The sequence below is a fragment of the Pelodiscus sinensis genome, chromosome 22, assembly GCF_049634645.1.
Source record: "Pelodiscus sinensis isolate JC-2024 chromosome 22, ASM4963464v1, whole genome shotgun sequence".
Lineage (NCBI taxonomy): Eukaryota > Metazoa > Chordata > Testudines > Trionychidae > Pelodiscus > Pelodiscus sinensis.
The window spans coordinates 3328368-3347093 of NC_134732.1; the positions used below are offsets into that span (position 1 = coordinate 3328368).

Genomic DNA, 18726 nt, shown 5'->3' on the forward strand with positions numbered 1-18726 from the left:
TGGCTCTGGGGGAGGGGTGAGTGCACTGGGATGGGGGGGCACTGGGGCACCTGGCTCTGGGGGAGGGGTGAGTGCACTGGGATGGGGGGACACTGGGGCGCCTGGCTCTGGGGGAGGGGTGAGTGCATTGGGATGGGGGGGGCACTGGGGCACCTGGCTCTGGGGGAGGGGTGAGTGCATTGGGATGGGGGGCACTGGGGCACCTGGCTCTGGGGGAGGGATGAGTGCATTGGGATGGGGGGGGGCACTGGGGCACCTGGCTCTGGGGGAGGGGTGAGTGCACTGGGATGGGGGGGCACTGGGGCACCTGGCTCTGGGGGAGGGGTGAGTGCACTGGGATGGGGGGGCACTGGGGCACCTGGCTCTGGGGGAGGGGTGAGTGCACTGGGATGGGGGGCACTGAGACCAGAGCCACTTAAAGGCGCAGCGCCCTTTTTTTTCTCCACTACTTTGGTCTCCCCTTTCCCCCCCCCCCCCCAACAGAATTTTTTCCCGGTGTTTTTTTTTTGGGGGGGGGGTGTTGGGTATTTTTTGTAACCCCGTCTGCCAAGCCTATCTCTGTGGGGGGGGAGGCAGCACACGGGGTGGGGGACGCAGCGGGGAGGCGGCATTCCCGCGGGGTGTCTCTAGGGGGCCGGCCGCAGGCGGGGGCGGTGGGGGGGAGGCCGCCACGCCGGCCGCGGGCCGCAGGGGTCGCTGTGGCGCTCGCAGCCCGGCTCCGCCCGCCGAGCCGGAACCTGCGTGCCGGGGCCGCGGGGTCCGGGGGGCCGGGGCCGGCGACGGACCCGCCCCGCCGCCATGTTCGCGGGGCTGCAGGAGCTGGGGGTGGCCAACGGCGAGGACCTGAAGGAGACGCTGACCAACTGCACCGAACCGCTCAAGGCCATCGAGCAGTTCCAGGTGCGGCCCGGGGGCCCGAGGCCGGCGCCTCGAGGACCGCGCAGGGCGCATGCGCGGGGACTGGGGGGGCTCATGGGAGTGCCCCCCCCACTGGCCGCCCCCCCTCGCAGGGAGACCCCGCTGGGATCGGCGCGTCTGGGGCCCGAGGCTCCGCGTGAGGAGCCGCCCCCCCCCCCCCCGCGCGGCGGGACCCTCCTACAAAGGGCTTCACCCCCCCCCCCCGGAAGCGGCCTAACCCAGGCTGGTCCTGCGCCGCGCAAGCGACTCCCTCCTTGGGGCGGGGCGTGTCCCCCCTCCCCCCATGGCTCTGGCGAAGGGGGGTCCTGGGGGGGGGTTACCGAGCTGATGCCCTGGTACATCTCCTAATAAACCATCTTGTTAGTCTTTAAAGCGCTGCCTGGTCCTGCCTTTTGTTCCAGCTGCACCAGACTAAGGGCTGCATCTCTACCACCATTAAAAAGGAAGGGAGCCCCCCCCCCAAACCGGTCAGGATTTAGCTGTTTTGCAAACAGGTTTTGTTTTTAGCAGCGTACCCCAGGCTGAAATGTGAGAAGGAAGCCTTGTTTCTCTTGGCGGGCACTCTGTTTTATTGCCAACCAGGAATTTGTGTTTAATCCAAAACTTAGGACTCTTATGGTGTTTGTTTTGCTAGACAGAAAATGGAGTCCTCCTGCCCTCTCTCCAGTCTGCTCTGCCATTCTTGGACCTCCACGGCACTCCTAGGTTGGAATTTCATCAGTCTGTATTTGATGAGCTGAGGGAGAAACTGCTAGAGAGAGTTTCAGCCATTGCCTCAGAAGGAAAAGTTGAGGAAAGGTGTGTTACTGATCTTGTTGCTGCATATTACTCATCATTAGAAATTAATTGCAAAATCATGGAAGGTAAAGTTTTTTAAAAAAACTTAAGTGCTTAAGTCCCATTTTCAAAAGCAATTCAAGCACTTAAGACCTTAAGTGACTCAGGGGTTTTGAAAACTTTACCTTGCAACTTTTCTTGCTTGCATGTTTCCAGATACAAAAAGCTAGAGGATCTGCTGGAAAAATGTTTTTCCTTGGTCAAGATGCCATCTATACAGCCTGTGGTGATGTGTGTCATGAAACACCTTCCCAAGGTAAAATCTCCTTATATCTCCTGGTTACAACAGTCCCTTTTACTTTCTGCTGTTAGCTGGGCTGTGTGGCACATTTGCAAACTCTTCAGTTAATCATTCACTGGTAGAGATTTTGGCTTACACTTTGATTCTCATATCAGTTAATTTTAATGTAGTTTAAAAAGCATTTCATACTTTATAAATGAATTAGCGAGAGAAGCGTGTTTTTCTGTTTTTAAAATGTGCCTGTCCTCCCTCATCCTTCTGAAAAATAGATTGAACTCAGTGGTAGGGGGCTTTTTCATCACTGATTTAAACGGCAAGTGGGACATTGTAAGGATGACCTAGTAAATTATATAGCTTAAATTTTAAAGCTAGATTTTTTTTTTGTAAAGGGCAATATTTCTGGGAAAGGGCACGTAAAAGGAAACAACCCTTCATGTAAGGCACTAAGTATCCTTAATATAATCGCTTCAAAACTAGGGATGTTAAAAATCATGTAATATGGTAACCAGGCAGGAGGTTTTGCTGCCTTGCCACATTGAAGAGGACTCCCTGGGAGTTGGCTGAGATTAACTGATAAACATCAGTTTAAAAGTTTATGGGTTAATTGATTAAACTCTCATCCCTATTCAAAACCTCTGCTAGTGCTTTGTACTTTGTAGAGCTTTGAACCGTCACTGTAGAATGCTTTTCTTCCTTTTTTAATAGGGGAAGATATTTGTTGTAAAACTAACTGAAGGAAAATGTAATGCTTTATCTCGAAAGCTAAATACTTTAAAATCAGGATCCTTTTGGAGGGGCAGGATCATAAAAGAAGGGTCTCTGCTGTTTCCTTATGTTTTAATTGCACTGGCTATAGAAGTTACTGGCCAGTTCAAGGCTGTGATGTCGATCTTTCCAGTAGTTAACTACCTACCATTTTAACAATCTGACCGGTGAACCCCTAGCTAAACTTTTTCCTGACTCTGCACTGTTGTTCATAGGTCCCTGAAAAGAAACTGAAGTTAGTGATGGCAGATAAGGATTTATACAAAGCATGTGCCGTGGAGGTGAAGCGCCAGATCTGGCAGGATAACCAAGCTCTGTTCGGTGATGAGGTGTCCCCATTGCTAAAACAGTACATCCTGGAAAAAGAAAACACTCTCTTCAGTAGTGATCTCTCTGTCTTGCACAACTTCTTCAGTCCCTCTCCAAAAACGAGACGTCAGGGAGAGGTAAGAACAGGAAGAACTTACAGTGAAATTTGGAACAGGATTCTCCAATCTCTGTCTTTGAAAAGGGAGCATATTGGGTTCCTATCCTGCCAGTATTATCAGAGAATTGAGCATCCATCTGGCCTTGAAACTTTGCTACCACCTGGAAAAAGCTATGTAAATATTTTGGCTAGTTACTTAGTGTCAGTTTATCTTCTTTAAACAAGTCTTAATGAAATAAACTAGGGATGTCAAAGCCAATTTTTAATTAGTTAACTGGTTAAAAGTAATGTTTAACCAGTTAACCGATTAATGGGGAGGGCAGTTGCGGGGGTGAGCAGCTGCCCACCTATCACTGCCCGTGCTGGAATGGCCCCCCCCTTGCTGCAGACTGGGACTGCCCCTGCTGCGCTGGACCTCCCTGCCTGTAGTGAGCCTTGGTCAAGCCTTCTGCCAACAGGGGCTGCTCTGGCTGGGCTAGAGTACCACCTACCCACAGCAGGCCCTGCGGAGCTGGAGCAGCCCCCCACCCATGGCAGGTGGGAAGCTGCTCCGGCCCCTACTGGTTAACCATTTACATCCCTAAAATAAACAGGCTAATTTTATATTTAATAAATTAAACATAAAGCTCAATGTTGTTATAATTGTATTACTTTGTCACTAGGTGCCATTCCAATAGGTTAATCTTTTGTTTAAGCAGATTTTTTAAAATAACATTTAAATTGCTAAGCAAAATGTGTAATTAATATTTTTTCCTCGTTCTATCAGTCTGGGATTTAATATAACGCCCAGCTTTATCTACTGTATATTTGAGAGAGTTTGTCCTTGAATCTGTTTGTTTGTTCAAGAACTCCTCCTAAACGGTAAGAGCTTGGACTACCAAATTTGGAATATTGTTTCCTCTTCTCATAATTTAAAGTAAGGTCAGGGTTTGGTTGTGCCAGGAAAGTGGGATGTTCCTGGAATAGGATGGCTTTTCATAATACCATATAGCAGGGGTTCCCAAACTTTTTGACACAGGGACCAGTAAATCCATTCACGAGGTTTTTCAGGACCGATAACATATATTTGCATATTCAATAAGCAAATGATGAATATTCAAATAAGTTGTTTCTGGTCCTCCCAAAACCCGCAGTGCCAGTGTTAGCAAAGCTTTTGATACAGTGACCCACAATATTCTTGCCAGCAAGTTAAGGGAATATGGATTGGATAAATGGACTGTAAGATGGATAGAAAGCTGGCTAGACCAGGGGTTCCCAAACTTTTTACTTTAGTTGGAACCCAGTTTTTTTTCAGAACTGTCTTTTGCAGCCCAAAAATATAAACGCATATTTAAAAAAAAGAATGAAAAATGAATACATTTTCAGTGTTTTGCCCGGTTGCATCCTCCACCCAGCCTGGGCCAGGGTTTGGGTAACCCGGCGCCACATGAGCACTTCAGGAGGCAGGAGCAGGAGCAGATTGGGGGTGGGGTATCTGGCTAGGAGGGAGAGTGCAAGGAGGGGTAGGGTTGCCAGGTGTCCAGTTTTGTACCGGACAGTCTGGTATTTGAAGGTTTTGTCTGGAAAAGAAATTGAGAAATTACCAGACATATAAAATGCCTGGTATTTTCTAATTAGGTACGTCTTAATATAATTAAGTGTAATAGTCCTTAGCTGCCTGGCTGGTAGATGTGCTTGCGCTGTCTGAGTGTGTCTACCTGCCAGGCAGTTCGCAACTACTCCAGGGAGGGGGCAAAATGGAATCCGCAGCCAGACTCACTGGTCTGCCAGGGTCTGCATATGCCCAGGTCAGTCCCACTCTCCCCCCCCCTTCTCTTCCCGATCTCCCCAGTCCAGCCCTGCTGCCCCCATCTAGCCCTGCTTCCAGCGGTCGGTTCCCCCCGCCACCCACCAATCTTCCCCGGTCAGCCCCGCTCCCCCGACAACCCCCACCACCACCAGCCCTGCTGCCCCCGTCCAGCCCTGCTTTTGGCAGCTGATTCTTCCATCCTCCTCCTGATCTCCCCCGACCAGCTCCTCCTCCCCCATGCAGCCCTGGTTCCGCCGCCTGCCCTCCCCGATCGCCATTGCCGGACAGCCTCGCTACCTCCAACCCTGCTTCTTTTGCCCCCCCCCCCCCCCCCCCGCCTCCCCTCATCTCTCCGGGACAGCCCCGCTGCCCCCAACCCTGCTTCCGCCGCCCACATGCCCGGATCTCCACAGGACAGCCCCACTCCCCCAGTCCTGCTTTCACCACCTGCATCTCCATGGCACAGCCCCGCTGCCCCCAACCCTGCTTTTGCTGCCCACCCTCTTGGATCTCCGTGGGACAGCCCCGCCGCTCCCAGCCCTGCTTTGGCCACCCACCCGGATCTCCACTGGGACAGGCCCGCTGCCCCCAGCACTGCTTCCCGGCGGCCGGTTCCTCTCCCCTCCCCCCCACCCACCCCGCTCTGCTCCCCTCCCGGCAGCCATGCTGATACGGGCCGCTGCCCATAGTTTGGGAAACGCTGCCATATAGAAAGGAGGCAGGTGAAAGGGGTTCCTGGGGGTACATGCCCCTTCCCATCCAGGACTGTCCCAACTTCCCCTCCGCCATTTGTAGGGGAACATTGCTGACTGTTCCCCTTCATCCGGGGGTGAGAAGAAAGTGCACAGTTTGCTGCATTCCCAGGGGGCCGAGGAACCAGGATCTGCCTTAGCTGGGGGACATGTACCTCTCCCCTGGCTGTGCTCCATGGAACTGCGACAGTTATGGAGAGGCACTTCTCACCTGGCACCAAGCTGCTGCAGTGAGAGAGGGCTGGGATAGTCCTTTCTCCCCAGGGCAGGCTGGGTATGCTCCCCCCCCTCCCCCCTCCCAGCAATGATTTAAATGAAGCGTGGACACTTTCATTTTCCAGATAAGGACCCGAGCAACACTGGATAAGTGTGTGTGTAAAAGCTGTGTGTGTGGCTAGCCTGTTGAATAGTGTGAGCTTCTGAATGCTACCCTCACCCCAGCCTCTCTTCCTTCCTGTTGTATGCTACCCTCATTAGCTTGTCTTAAACTACATTGTAAATTCTTCAGGGCAGGGACTGTGCTTTCCTGAGTAATTGTATCGTGTCTGTTGCAATGGGACTTTTTGACACACTTACTTTACACGTGTTATTAAAATGTTCAAAAAAATCCAAAATCTTTGCTCCAAGCATAATTTTTTAACTTAAAAAAGGGAAAAATTCCAGAGACTCTGAAGTCCCCTAGGCATTTTGTTATTACTTTTGATTTTCCATGTTGGGTGCTCTGGAACTGTAGTGCTAGATGTCCATATACAACTCTAAGATCACATTTACAGTAAAAGCAATTTCTATCGGCATATTTGGTGTAACAGGTCAGATTGCAATTACTAAGGTCTAGACAAAAATCTATTAAAGCACAAATGGAGTTGAAATGCTGAAAAGTTCTTTGTATGAAATGTCCTTTAAAGCTGTATGTTTTGGTTCAGGCATTCCACAACTGAGGGGACAAATAATAATGTGGCTTTGAAGCTGTCGTATTGGATTATCCTTTGGCACTAAGCGTGTGTTTTTCCATTTGGGCTTTAGGTGGTTCAGAAGCTGACTCAGATGATTGGGAAGAATGTGAAGCTGTATGACATGGTGCTACAGTTCCTAAGAACCTTATTCCTTCGGACCAGAAATGTCCATTACTGCACACTACGGGCAGAGCTCCTGATGTCGCTGCATGACCTGGACATCAGTGAGATCTGTACTGTTGATCCCTGTCACAAGGTAATGAATAGATGGACCAGGCAGAAGTAGTACTTTGGGATTTTCAGTCTGAGCTGCTCTCATTTATACGTGCTGCCTTGAAGGTCAATAACCCAGAGAGGATATTATCTCCAGGCACAGAATACGGTTCAAATCCCAGCAGCACTAACTAAGCCGTTGGTGGTTACATTGGTCATGGTGCTTGGTATGAAGTCTCAAAAAACAATGTGCTATCTGATCTACATGGATGCTACCAAAAACAAAGTTCATGCCACTGGTTTGCCCCAATGTTTTTGCCCAACAATTCCTTCTCCTCCCTGTTTGCATAGGACTATGCACAAGCTGATGCTCTTTGCCCAGAAGTGGTTGCATTTCACCAGTTTGTGAAATGCTGTGGCTCTTGATGTATAAAAAGTATTAAAATAATAATAAAAATGTAGGAGATTTTCTGTCCTATTTAGTGATAGGATGCAATTTGTCATGTGAATTAAGTTACTTATCCCCTCTACATGCAGTTGCATTCTGTTCTCTGCACTTAGGTCCTGGTTATACATTTGAACCTCTTTAATCTGACAACTCTGGGAAATGGTATGCTGGATTAAAGATTTTGCTGGACCAGGGAGGGCATGGTGGGGTCTGGGCAGGGAGGAAAGATGTATGCAGGGGTATTTAATTAAATATCAAGTGAACGGTATGATAGTGAAACCTTGAGGTGATTTATATATTTGAATGCTGGCTAAAAGGAGATGCCATGGGTGTGTTAAGAAAGTTCCTTTTCTTTGCAGTTCACCTGGTGCCTAGACGCCTGCATTCGGGAGAAGTTTGTGGACAACAAAAGAGCTCGGGAGCTGCAAGGGTTTCTGGATGGTGTGAAGAAAGGACAAGAACAAGTATTGGGGTGAGCAGTACAGGCTCATAAAATCAAGTTGAGAGCGATGCTTGTGTTATCCTACATGGATGAGTTACTTTAGTTGTTAATTCCCCACAAGTGCCTGGTAACAAAACCAATCATTACACGGTCCTTCTTAGTAAGATTACAGGTTTATTTCATCCCTGAGTAGTAACTCTGGATCCTGTAAAATAAAAGCCAAAGGGATTTTTACATCAGGTAGGACTCTGGCCAGTTTTAAGCATCTAATTATTGATCGAAGGCAGAAACATAATACTGATTAAGTTTTTAATTGGGCACTGTCCCTTTAAAGAGTGTGTGTGTGTGTGTGTGTGTGTGTGTGTGTGTGTGTGTGTGTGTGTGTGTGTGTGTGTGTGTGTGTGTGTGTGTGTGTGTGTGTGTGTGTGTGTGTGTGTGTGTGTGTGTGTGTGTGTGTGTGTGTGTGTGTCCGTCCTCAATGTATCTTAGATTTGATAGATTGAACAACAACAAATGGACAGGACCAAAGTTTTTCTTGCAATACAGACACTTTCTTGAGTAGCAGATAGTTTATGGCTGGGTGTGGGGTCGGGCTTTCGGTGTTCGTTAGCATATATAAAATTCATTTGTGATTCTGTTTACCTTCAGGGATTTATCAATGATCTTGTGTGATCCCTTTGCCATTAATACCTTAGCTCTGAGTACCATACGTCATCTGCAAGAGCTGATTGGGCAAGACACTTTACCCAGGGTGAGTCTGAGAAACCTGCACAGATTACAAATGAACCTTGTTCTGGTTATAATGAGACCACATTTTTCAGCAAGGGAGACGCTTTACATTGCAGGAGAAACCATGAGACTGCTATCAAATGCACAAGTAAACCGAAAAAGAGGAGAAACATACACTTCATTCTAATTTCTTTCATTTGTAGTAATTGTAGGAGTTGCATGCAATCACGGTAGGTTTACAGTTTTTAAACAAATATGATTTTCAAGTTGGCAGTATCCCCTCAGCATTTCTTACTATTAGATTCATGCTCTTCTAATTATGTATCCTTCAGGCAACTGCTTACTGCCTACTTACATTCCTGCCACAGTTGCTCCCTTTACTCCCTGTGCCAAACTGTTCTAGTGTCTGGCTTTTCATCTGAGTGGGGTTCGGGCAGTGGTGGGCAACTTGCGGCCTGTCGGGGTTCTACATGTGGCTTATGAAACATGTTGTTTACCTTTGCCCAAATTGCGGTTTCCATCCGCATAGGTTTTTTTCCTACCGATATTACTAAGGCAACATGCATGTCACATCAGCAAAGGCAGGTGAAGTGAGGTGCATGCTGCTTGCACACAACATTGAGTGGGACAGCCAGACGTTTCCTCTGCAGCCAATCAAAGCGCTGCTATCAGTCGGCACAGCCTGCGAAGCATAGGTTACCGAGTGCAGTTAGCAAAACTACCTTATTCTGGGAGACCATCTTGGTTGCAACAGTTTTGCAGCCGCTGAGATGGAGGAGGCCATTCATGTGGCTCACTCGCTAGCCTCGGTTGCCCATTGCTGGATTTGGGGGATATAATAAAGACAATTCCTACTGAATGATGTAACTGGAGAAAGGGTTTTCTATTGTACACTTTACTGAGCCATGTGAAGGTCAAATTATAGTTGTTTCTCTACATGTATGTCAGCCACACACAGAAGATGATTATGCACTAAATAGTGTTGGGAGGCAGCTCTCTGTAATGCTGTGTCTGGCTGCTGACAGTTCCTGGGGCAGGGGGGCAGCACTGCGTTAGGAATGTTGGTTGTCACGTAGCCAAGGTGTAGTCCTAGGAAGGACTTAGTATGTAGTCGGCAGGTTGGATCCTCAGGTTTTCTGCTATGAAAAGGGTACTCACAGGCTTTGCAACAAGGATGAGATTCTTTGCCCCGGGTGGTTCAGGACTCAGATGTTAGGATGGGAACTATACAAAGCTCACTTCCAATATTTCATCCTTTGGGCTGCTTCGTTTATTGTCAAATAATGTCTTTTTATCATTTTAAGCTCCATCGTACTATGTAATTGTAAGGCCATTATTGTTACACACTCAATACTGGATATTTACTTACAAATGTGTGTAGTTTCTTTCTGCCGGGTATGGTGTTGTATTATGTCGAATTGTTTTAAAAAGTGTCTCGCCAATCGCACGCTCAGTTGCCAATTGCCTTAACATCTCCAAGCACGCTATACAAGGTTACCCTGTTCTGTAGCGTTTGCAGCTGTTTGGGGCCCTCTGAGCTATCATTCGTTATTTTGGTAATCATACCAATTGACAGCTCTATCAATCTTCTGTCATCTAACGTCTCTAGATAATGCCTCTGAATCCAGGAATACCACTGAATATAAACTACAGCCAAATAAATCTCCAACATGTAGGGAATCGAAGGAGAACATAACTTTTCATATGAATTTCCAGGAAAGCCCTGATCTCTTGCTGCTGCTTAGGATGCTGTCTCTGGGACAAGGCGCCTGGGACATGATCGACAGTCAAGTCTTCAGGGAGCCTAAAATGGTAAGCTTATTGAAGAGTGTTTCCTCATTGATTTCTTCATCTTCCACTTTTAAATAATCCATGGGACCAGCTTTTTCAAATGCCTCTAATGCACATAGAAACATCCTGTTTGTACAGATGATACTTTGCATTGGCATGCACCATTAGGGGTTGAGTGTACACCAGTGGGTGCTCTTATAAAGTTTGCCTACGTGCACCCTTTTTTCTAATCTTGAACAGCTGGGCTGTAACTTGTTTAAATCAAACTCTGTGCTAATGACTTATAACTCCGGGGATTGCCACCCAAATAGTGAGACTGGATCAGAATGAATGTGCAAATAGTATTGCTGGGGCTAGCCCTAAACTCTAATGGCAGCTTGTTGCGTTATCACTTCTGCCTCCCTAACGTTGTGATAGCAGCGCTGTGGAGCTATCACAGTCAACCCCTGGAAAGTGCATTTTGGATCACTCAAGCTACCCTCCCCTCACTTTCTCCTGGCCTGCTTTCTGAACAGATGTGGCAGCTCTGGGAGAAGTTGTATTCCACTATCTACAGAAGAGAGGGTAACCATAATACTGGGCAGTAAGACAGGATGTAAGCAGAACTGCAAAAATGTCATTGCTGTTTCTCTTCTGTGCTGCATGGTAGTGCAGTACTTCCCCGGGGTTTGATAAGACACGGAATAGATACACCTCTAGCTGACTGCCCATCTACCTCAGCGATATACATTTTCCATAGGGTTGGAATGAGCGGTGCTCCTGCACCACCTGCCTTGAAATGGTTTCCACCCTATACAGGGGTTACAGTTTTGCTCAGTGATTCTCAGCACCTCCCACTATACAAATTGTTCCAGCACCCCGAAGTGCTTATGCATTAATAGTCCCATACTAATGTGATTAGGTAATTATGACCTTCAACAGAACCTTGACTTACATTAGTTGTAAGGTTCCTTCTTCACCTGCTAGCACTATATAGAGAGAGTGCCACAATTTGCCTCATTTTTTAATGAGCTTTGTGGTTCCATAAGCTCTCGCTTCCTGTTGTTTCAGTTTGATACAAAATAAGTAATTTTTACCTGCTGTGGGAAGAGAGGAAATGAGCGTGAACTTCCCCGGCACTCCTCAGGGGAGCAGGACTCAGTGTGCAATAGTTAATATTCTGTCAAGGAATTAATAAGATGATTTGTACTCATTAGCATACCACTCTGTCCTTACCAAAACCCTCTGTGTCCAGTGCTTGCAACAGTATAAGATAAGGTGCCTACATGGGATCTGTGTATCACGGGGTAATTACGTTAAATCAAAACATTCGTCCAATAGTGTTTTTGTGTATAAACTGAAGGATAGTTTTCTGATTAACTCCTTATGTTCTACTGAAGGACGTGAAAAGAGAAGTCACTGATTAGAGAAGGAACTTGGTGTCTGAATACCATGTTTTATGTTCCTATGTACCATTGGTTTGCCCTGTGGCCATGGGCAAATTGTGTACCTTAGTTTTTCTAGCTGTGATGGGTATATTACATGGTCACTTAAACACTTTGAGATTCTTGGAGGGAAAATGACACACACACACTGAATTTTTTTTTTAGTATTACAATGGGTTTTTTTCCCCACCTCTAAGGAACATGAGTTGATCACCAAGTTCTTGCCGATGCTGATGTCTTTTGTGGTGGATGACTATACATTCAACGTAGATCAGAAACTGCCATCAGAAGAAAAAGGGCCAATTCCTTACCCCAGCACCATTCCTGAAACTTTCACCAAGTAAGTTATCCACCTATGTGCGTTAGATCTTTTTTCAAAGCAAAGCATTAGGCTACGTCTACACTACATCACTTACAGCAGCACAGCTGCACCACTTCTGGTAAAGGTTCTCTAAGCCAATGGGAGAGAAATCTCTCATCAGCTCAATAACGCCTCCTGTACTGTATCAATGGAAGATGCTCTCCTGCCAACATAGCACTGTCCACACTAACACTTAGGTTTGTGTAACTTAGTTGCTCAGACATGTGGATTAATTGAGTGATACACTGAAGTAATTTGTAGAGTATACATAGCCTTATGTAGCTAAGCTGTGGTATAGAGAAGCCCATTATGTGCAACCTGGCACAATTAAAAGGAAAAAAAATAACCCTAATTGCAAGTGTCCATTCTGTTCAAGTAGCTCTCTCAATGGAGTAGTTGATTAGAAAGCAGTAAAACTACAGGTCTTGAATAGGTCGATAGAAAGAACCAAGCGGGTCTCTGGCAAGAAGTAAGAGAGAAATGGTGCTGCTTTGGAGCCAGAGAGGGTGGTGTCCTGTTCAGATGTCTTTGAGCTCCAGCTAGAAACTGGCATTTTTCTCCAGGACTCCGATCGAAAGACAGCTGCATAGGAAAAAGAACAAAATACCCAGGCCCTTATTCAGCAAAGGACTTTATAGCCAGTGAGGCTACTCATGTACTACATGTGGAATCAGGGCCTAAGAGAATAGAATAATATTGTCTTGGTGCCTTTGGCCTCAGTTATTTCTTCATGGACCATACCAAAGAGAGTTTGTTGTAGACAGAGCTGATATTAAAAATCAATGTGCTGTGGAGCATATTGCTGCTGCTCCTTAAGCCAGAGGCTGCATCAGTTGGTTAAAGAGAGTTTGGAGTTGAATGTAGTTTAAGAGGTTTGCTACGGTCGTTAAAAGAGTTTGTTACCCATGAAGAGGTTAGAAAGAGGATAGTTCTTTAACTGACAAACATGGCTACTACTCAGCAGTAACACATTTAGGCTATGTTTACCCTACAGGGTTTTTGCGCAAAAACCCCTGGAGTGTCCATATCTCAAGTGCATTTTTGTGCAAGAACAGAGGGCTTTTTGCAGTGTAGGTATACCTCTTTCTACGAGGAATAACTCCTTTTTGCACAAGAACTCTTGCGCAAAAAGATGTGTGCGGATGATCAACAGGGGTTTCTTGCACAAAAAGAGCCTATCAGAAAAAGCACAGGTGAATAGCCATCAGAACTTCCTTGCAGAAGAGTGTCCATGCAGTGTGGACGCTCTTAGGCAAAAGCACATCGCTTTAGAAGTATGGACACGCTTTTGTGCAAGGCGTTTTTGCGGACGATCTCTTCCGCAAAAAGTTTCTTGTGCAAAAACCCTGGAGTGTAGACAGAGCCTTAGAGAGGTGTGAGTGTCTGATCATGAACACTGTTTTGAAACTCAGCACAAGTTGGTTTGCCCCTATTTTCAAGGAAGCAAAGTCTGTCATCCCTTCACAAAGTTCAGTATCTCCGCTATTGGAAAATATTGAAGCAATTAGTGTGGAGTGGTATTTCTTACTCTTGACTTTTATATTGGCCTGGTCTGTGGAGGTGGTAGGGATGTGAAGGACTAATCGACAAGCAAATGCTTATCAGATAGTTAAGCTTGTCGTCTAGTCACTTCCCTCCCTTTGCTGCCTCTATCAGAATGAGGCAGCAAGGGGGAGGAGGAAAGAGGGAGTACTTCAAAGTGACAGCGCCGCTTGATGCCTGGAGCCAGACCCCAGGCTCTACATGGCGCTGCCACTTTGAAACCCCGCATGCAGCCCGGGGTCAGCTGGGGTGTCCCCAGCTGCACACGGCGTTTCAAAGCAACAGCATTGCACAGAGCCCGGGCTCAGCGGGGGTGTCCCCAGCTGACCCTGGGCTCCACACGGTGCTTTCACCTATAAAGTGTAGCAGCAGCCCTAAGACTGTTTCTACACTTCAGAGGTGAAGACGCCCTATCAAATAGTCAATGCAAAATGCATCAACTATTCGATAAGTCAGTTACTTGCAATTTAACATCCCTAGGAGGTGGGCCCTCACATTAATGTTTCTTGCTTTGACACTTCATTTCAGTCTGTGTATAGCAAATAACGAAGGGGTGTGTTGTTTTCAAATTAAGGAGACATTTGTGTGTCCTTCACAAGCAGAGTACAGTGGCTGCTTTCATGGTTTTATTGAATTTAAGTGCATTTGGACTGCTCACCATTACTCAGCAAGAAAATGAACACCTTCACATGTGCTACTAGAAATAAGATGCTTTTGTGTGATGAGAGGACTTTGGGATTTCAAAGAGAAACTTTGAAAAAGGTTTTGTGGTTAAAAAAGAAACTTCTTGTGTCTCTTTGCAAAACCTTTGCTGAGTCGTGTTCAGACCTTACACTTATTTTCAGTGCACTTCTTGTTGAAGTACCACTTCCAGTTATGATCACAATTGCCGCAATTTTGTGCTAGAATAGGCATCTAACCTGTAAAACAAAGCAGAATCCGATTTTCTATTGTGTTCAGGTTGGTCCTGAAGGTTCCTTTCTCCTCTTAACTGTTCCGTTAGAGATGATGATTAGAAAGTAAACTGTGTTTGGGGAACAATTATTTCTTTGGGCCCTGGCAGCTCTCATAGATCTCAATAGGAGCTCTTAGCTGCCACTTCACCCAAGACTTGAGGTTAGCTGTTTCCCTGCTTCCTTTTCTCTCTCAGTTCCCAGTTGTGGGCCCGTCTTTATAAGGTTCTCTTTAGTGAGGGGGTTCTTGTTCTACTGATTAAGAAATGTTGCCATAACAGATTCCTCCAGGAGCACAGAATAGCCTGTGAGGTTGGGCTTTACTACATACTTCACATAACTAAACAGAGGAACAAGAATGCTTTCCTCCGGCTCCTGCCCGCACTAGGTGAGTCTTGTTTTCCTCTTACATTTTGTACCCACTTGTCACATATAGGAGGCAGAAAATAAGGGGTGGGGGGGGGGGGTTGGATCGTGTCGACATCTCTTGGATTCTAGTTTCAGCTCTGCTAGTGATTCACTGCATGAGAATGCCAATCCCTGAGTTTACGTACTGACAGAAGTGGGGTTTTCCTACTGAGCAGGAATTCTGGGAGGTTATGTTTGTAATTCTGCCGATGAAAGGCGCTGAACTAGCAATGTGCTGGGCTGGTCAGAATAACGCAGGAAGATACGTTGTTTCTCTGAGCAGGAAGCCTGCTTTAAACAGTCCCCAGAATTTGCAATGGAGCAAAACTTTCCATTTGACCCACCAAAAGAACTCGCAAGGAAACAACCCAGTAGCTAGCCGAGGCTTAGCTGCTCCCAGAATTCTCCTTCAGTGACGGCTCAGCCCAGTGTTCTGGGTTCTTTCTCGCCTCCCTTTATATCTAAGTGGGGGAGGGAGCAGTGTTCCCTCTCGTCCTTCCCACAGGCGTGCGGAAGGAATTTTGTTATGTGCACCACTATGGAAGTGATGGGAGACACATCGCCTGCGTATTGGTGCACGTAACAGAATTCACGTGGTGACGGTGGGGCCCAGGAGTTGGAAATGCGTGCGGGGGCTCAGGGCTGGGGCAGAGGCTGTGTGTGGGGCAGGGGGGATGAGGGCTCTGGCTGGGAGTGCAGGCTCGGGAGCAGGGCTGAGGATGAGGGGCTTAGGGTGCAGTCTGCGCCAGCACTACGGTGGGGAGGGAGGATTCCCCCTGCAGCAGCACTGGGCTAGAGGAGCCTCTCCCCGCTACCGGAAAGGATGCCTGTCTCCCAGCCACAGCAGCTTGGGCACTAAGCTAGGTGGGGGCTGGAGAGGGGCCCATGGCTGCAGCAGGTCGGGAGCCGGGCGAGGTTCCTCTCCCCAGCCGTGGCAGGTCTGCTGGGCCTGGGTTCTCTGACACCTGGGCGGTGCGTAGGCTGCTCCATGTGCAGCTGCACAGCTTACAGGGATCTTGGGCAGCGAACCACCTGCAGTGGTCAGTCAGCAAGGCGCACACAACTTTTTCAGCGGGCTCACCTTCCACTAACATGGTATGATGGCATGTCGGGGTTCCCCGTCTCCTGCACCCCTGTAGTGGCACGAACAGACTCCACCAGCCAGTAGAACAGAGGGAGTTTATTGCTTCTCCAGGATATAGCACAGCATAGATGGAATCTGGTTACAGGAACTGGGGCTAGGAGGCCTCAGTGCCCCCCTTGAGATGGGGGGTGGCTGGCCCTACAATCCCAGCCCCCCCCCCCGCTAGCTCCTTCTCCCCTGCTTCCCAGACCGAAACTAACCCACTCACTTCCAGCCCTGCCCCCCAGCCAGGGGCGGCATTCCACCTTCCTTTGTTCCTCTCCATGGGAGGTAACCGGTCGAATAGGTTACCTCCCTGTCCCATCAGCTACTCTGCTGGGCCGTGGTACCAGTGGGGGTCACCTACAGCCCAAGCCCAGCAACCAGCAAGGTACCAACACTGCGTCACACATGGGAAAGCTTTCAGGCAAGTGCTTGCCCGTATGTTAGTCCTGTCCCTCGTCTTGTGCAGTCGAGACGTTCAGCGACCTGGCCTTCAGTGACATTTTCCTGCATCTGCTCACGGGTAACCTCACATTGCTGGCTGATGAGTTTGCACTGGAGGACTTCTGCACCAGTCTCTTTGATGGCTTCTTCCTCACTGCCTGCTCAAGGTAACTGGCAGCCTTCTTCAGAAAGCAGGATAGTTACAAGATGAATGGGGCGGTTCACACCTCTCTGAGCCATTGTTTAGCTTGTCTGCAGATTCTTCACCCCCCTCAGATGGGGAAGGCTGTTAACTGCTGGGATGCTTTTTTCTTTGCAACCAGTTTTGCAGCAGTACGGTCACACGAAACACAATGTGTGGGTTATAAATGATTGTGCAAGCCCTAAATCGTTATTGAGAAGTGCAGTAGGGAAACATTCTCCTTACAGCACAGTAGCAGATCCCATTTCTGCTTTACAGTTAGCTTTAATTTCAGCTCTATCATTTGTAAATGCGCACAGAGAACCTCTTAATAGTTCTAAATGATCATATGAATTCCTTGGAAGCCTATAGAACAGTGGTCCCCAATGCGGTGCCTGCGGAGCAATCTGGGCTGGCCCCACCCCATGGCGTGCGGCGGGTGCCAGCCCCGGGCGCATGGGCAGCGCCTGCTCTGGGGTTGCGGTGCATGCCGGTGCCGGCCCCGTGCATGCGGCGCCTGGGCGGCCCCTGCCCAGGGTCGCCGCACATGCCGGTGCCGGCCCTGGTCCCAGGTGTGCGGCACATGCTTGTCCCCGCCCCCAGGCGCATGGCCTGTGAGCGGCCCCGTACGCGTGGCGCCCGGGAGCCCTATAACGTTGGGGACCACTGCTATAGAAGCATAGGCTCTTGCGTAGAAGCCGCTCGTTTACAACTTCAGCATTGTTGATAAAAACAAAGCTCCCACAGCTTCAGCCCCCCGACGCTGCTCTGACGTAGCCGTAACTTTCTCTCCCAAGTATGACCGTTATAGATATTGATTTCATCACTTTGCAATTGCTCTTCACAGAAAAGAGAATGTCCACAGACACATGCTAAGATTGCTACTTCACCTGCATCACAAAGTGGCACCTACAAAATTAGAGTCGCTCCAGAAAGCTTTGGAACCTACCAAGCAGGTAAGAAGGGTCACAAAAGTAATTGCACATGAAGGCGGCTGCATTCCCTGAAGCTGCTTACCAGAGCCTGTGCCCAAGGAGTATGGAGTATTGGCTTCATTATAGCATCACCTCCTCTTTGCACTCTGCTCTGTGCCGAAACACGCCCAGGGTCCTAGTGCTTAGTGTTCCTTCTAGACTGAAGTGTGACTCTTTCTTTGGTTTTCCCCAACACTCATTCCGCAGAGCGGCGATGCTGTGAAGGAGCTTTACAACCAGCTGAGCGAGAAACTGGAGCTTCGCAAACCCAGTCCAGCCCAGGTGGTTGAGACTCCATCCATGGAACTGACTTTACCCACCGTGCCCACCCCAGCCTCGCTCTGAGCCATGTGAGCAGGGCTCTGAGATGACAGAGAAACGAATCTTGGGGCACTACCACGTGAAGGCGTTTCAATGCTCTGCTAAGTGTCTCTGGCTGCCGGGAGGAAACTAACCCAAAGCCATTGAAGCTGTAACGGAAGCAGGTCAGACGTTGTGGGCTAGGAGGCTCGGTAGGCAGGGTATTGCACAGGGTTCTGTTGCGTAAGGAGAGCCTGGCGGCTTTTTGTGACTACTCCGCTTGTAGGTTTTTTTCAAAAGACAAGTCTTATTTTTATAAGCTTTGTATCTTCTTGTGTGTTTAGATGTACAGTTTTCTAGGGCAGTAAAACCTGGCTTGTGTAATCGGGCAGAGGGCATCAACCCCTAAAGTCTGAGCAGTTTCTCTTTGCCCCACTTTGCTTCATTGGGTTTTAAAGCTGAGCGACGGTTCTCCCCAAACGGGAACAAGGCTGCAGACTTTATCCATTGTTCAAACTCGGTGCAGTGCGTCTTTCTGAAGACGAGTGCTGTGCATACCTGCTGGCAGGTCGCCCTGCGGCCGGGGGAAGAAGAGAGCAGTTCCAGATCCCTCGCTGGGGTTGTTGCTCACTCTCAGACGTAGGGCTGGCATAGTTGCGGGACACCTACATCTGATGTCAGGGGCTGGCTGTTCAGCAACCGGAGCCC

At 48.2% G+C, this 18726-nt stretch overlaps 1 protein-coding gene across 1 annotated transcript; it reads left to right on the forward strand.

Annotated features, from left to right (window-relative positions):
- Positions 1 to 737: 737 nt before the first annotated feature.
- Positions 738 to 18428, forward strand: NELFB (negative elongation factor complex member B). Its single transcript, XM_075906049.1, has 13 exons — positions 738 to 900; positions 1553 to 1716; positions 1912 to 2011; positions 2977 to 3207; positions 6753 to 6938; positions 7703 to 7815; positions 8434 to 8536; positions 10231 to 10326; positions 11927 to 12069; positions 14867 to 14973; positions 16589 to 16730; positions 17592 to 17700; positions 17926 to 18428. Exons 1-13 carry the CDS (start codon positions 799 to 801, stop codon positions 18061 to 18063), a joined length of 1734 nt encoding a protein of 577 aa, XP_075762164.1. The 5' UTR covers positions 738 to 798; the 3' UTR covers positions 18064 to 18428.
- Positions 18429 to 18726: the final 298 nt, after the last annotated feature.

What these genes read in the sequence shown, in the direction of transcription:
- NELFB (XM_075906049.1), top strand. Translation starts at nt 799, where the DNA reads ATGTTCGCGGGGCTGCAGGAGCTGGGGGTGGCCAACGGCGAGGACCTG. An exon ending in GGCAAGACACTTTACCCAGG is followed by an intron (nt 8,537 to 10,230) that starts GTGAGTCTGAGA and finishes ATGAATTTCCAG; the next exon opens with GAAAGCCCTGATCTCTTGCT. An exon ending in TCTTCAGGGAGCCTAAAATG is followed by an intron (nt 10,327 to 11,926) that starts GTAAGCTTATTG and finishes CCCACCTCTAAG; the next exon opens with GAACATGAGTTGATCACCAA.